This window comes from Engraulis encrasicolus, chromosome 2, assembly GCF_034702125.1.
Source record: "Engraulis encrasicolus isolate BLACKSEA-1 chromosome 2, IST_EnEncr_1.0, whole genome shotgun sequence".
Taxonomy (NCBI): Eukaryota; Metazoa; Chordata; class Actinopteri; order Clupeiformes; family Engraulidae; genus Engraulis; species Engraulis encrasicolus.
In genome coordinates, this window is record NC_085858.1 from 45,623,399 (window position 1) to 45,625,896 (window position 2,498).

A 2,498-nucleotide genomic window follows, 5' to 3' on the forward strand; every position below is an offset into this window, starting at 1 on the left:
CTCTCTCTCTCTCTCTCTCTCTCTCTCTCTCTCTCTCTCTCTCTCTCTCTCTCTCTTTCAGCCTCAGCTTGTTCACTCGCTCACACTCTGAGTGAGTGTTCATGACCACGCACAACAGTGTTTGGCCCCTGTCTGTACTCAGCCACAGCCACGGCCACGGCCACTCTCACAGCTGCCCTGTCAGACCCTACTGCGGAGGGTCAAGAGCTTCAGCCAATCAAAAAGTAAAAAAAAAACTACCTTCATTCCACTCGTCTCCCTGGCTACTTTTGTCCTGTCCTTTCCTTTCCTTTCCTTTCCTTTTCTTTCCTTTCCTTTCCTTTCCTCCCTCTATGTTCCTCCCTCATTCTCTCTTTCTCTACATCTCTCTCATTCTCATTCTCTCTCCCCCTCTCGCTCTCCTCGTATCTCTGCCCGTCTCGCCTCTTGCCTTCCTCTTCCTCTTCTTCTTCCTCTTCTTCTTCCTCTTCCTCTTCTTCTTCTTCTTCCTCTTCTTCTTCGTGTGTGTGTGCGTGTGTGTTCTCAGATCTGAGTTTCTTGCACGTTCTCCTTGGAGCCGCTCTTGAAGAGCAAGGGCTCGTTCTGCGAGTTCTGGCTCTTGCCCATCAGCCCCTTGAGCGAGCCGTGGAGGCTCAGCTGGGGCAAGGGCACGGGCGTGGGCAGGGATCCCAGTGTGGCGGTGCCGCTGCCCACCGACACGGGCACAGGCGTGCAGGAGATGGGGCCCCCCAGCCCCCCCAGGCCCCCGGGCCCGGATCCGGGCCCCATCCCCATCCCGAGGCCCTGGGAGCAGGACGAGGGGTTGTTGTTGTTGTTGAGCCCCCCCATGCCCGCTGAGCCGCCGCCGCTACCGCCACCCATGCCACCGCCCCCCAGGCCGAGCCCCAGCATGTTGTTGTTGAAGTGGTGGGCCTTGTAGTAGTGGTTGAGGTGGTCTTGGCGAGCCAGGTTCGGCAGGTTGACGATCTCCGGGTGGTGCAGCCGCAGGCTTCCGCCGATCCCACTTCCTCCGCCGCCGCCGCCGCCGCAGCTGCCTCCGTTGCCGCCCATGCCCATCCCCATGCCGGCGCCGCACGATCCGACAGAGGAGCCGCGGGTCATGGTGGAGCCGCCGGAGATGCCGCTGCTGCAGGTGCCCCGCATCCCCCCCACTCCCCCTCATCCGGGCCCCCCCATGCCACCGGCGGCCGCGGCGGCGGTCCCCAGCTCGTCCTCCACGTTGATGATCTCGATGGCGCGCGCGGGGCCGTGGTGCTTGTGCAGCTGGTGCTGCTTGCGCAGCTTGTAGAAGACCACCAGCATGACGGCGGCCATGAAGGTGATGGCCACGAAGCAGCCGATGATGATCTTGGTGGTCTTCATCACGTCCTCCAGGCCCGAGTACGTGGGGTCCATGGTGACGGGCACGGTGAAGGTGCCCCCCCTGGTGGAGGAGGACCAGGAGGACGAGGAGGCGGTGGTGGGCACCAGGTCCCAGGAGGGCGTGGGCCCCGGGAAGCGGATCATGGTCTGGTTGTGGGTGCGCAGCGCGGGGAACGCGGAGGTGTTGGCCAGGTCCTCGGGCTCGTGGGCGTCCACGGTCTCCACGGTGACGGTGGTGAAGTAGGTGTAGTTCTCGCTGGGCATGGCCGTGACGTTGAGCATGGCCGTCGCTGTCGTGTTACCGGCAGTGTTGCTAACCACGCACGTGTATGGCCCGGTGTCACGCAGCGTCACGTTGGTGAAGTTTAGCGTGCCGTCGTGCAGCACCGAGATGCGCACCTTGTACGAGCCGTGCGTCATCAACGTGCCGCTGGGCGTGAACCAGTTCACAGACGTCATGGACGTGCTGGTGCGGCACTTGAGCTCGGCGGCCATGCCCTCCGTCACGTTCAGGTCGGTGGGCGGCTCCACGATCACCGGCGCGTAGCAGGTGAAGTGGCTCTGGTCCAGCTCGCCGATGTAGCGCCCCTTCAGGACGGGAGGCGCGTGGCAGCGGGCGCAGCAGGTGGTGTTGCTGGGCACCGTCTCCTTCAGCCACCAGCTGAGCCACAGCACGTCGCAGTTGCACACCCACGGATTGTGGTTGAGGTGCACGCGCTCCAGCTTCGGCAGCGGCGTGAACAGGTCGTGCGGCAGCGAGATCAAGGAGTTGTGGGACAGGTTCAGCTCCTCCAGGTTCTTCAGGTCGTCGAAGGCATTGCGCTCGATCACGGACATATGCGAGTGCATCAGCCAGAGCTTGCGCAGCGACACCAAGCCCTGGAAGGAGCCGGGACGGATGATCTCCAGCCGGTTACCGGACAGCTCCAGCTCCTCCAGCCGAGCGAGGGGGGTCAGGTTGGGGATGTCCTTCAGGCCGCACATGCCCAGGTTCAGGTAGCGCAGGTTGTCCAGGCCCACGAAGGCGGCCTCGGAGATGTGCTCCAGCTTCTTGAGCTCGCCCAGGTCCAGACGTCGCAGGGACGGCACGCGGTTGAAGACGTAGGCGGGCAGCGTCTCGATGGGGTTGTTGCGCA

The 2,498-nt window shown here is 63.3% G+C and overlaps 1 protein-coding gene across 1 annotated transcript in view; it reads right to left on the reverse strand.

The window, feature by feature from the left end:
- Positions 1 to 522: 522 nt before the first annotated feature.
- lrrc4ba (leucine rich repeat containing 4Ba) overlaps positions 523 to 2,498 on the reverse strand; it is a 6,957-nt gene continuing 4,981 nt past the window's right edge. Inside the window, 2 exon segments of the mRNA XM_063189409.1 lie at positions 523 to 1,034; positions 1,095 to 2,498. The exon segment at positions 1,095 to 2,498 is cut by the window's right edge and continues 49 nt beyond it. Of these exon segments, the coding sequence (XP_063045479.1) occupies positions 523 to 1,034; positions 1,095 to 2,498 (1,916 nt within the window).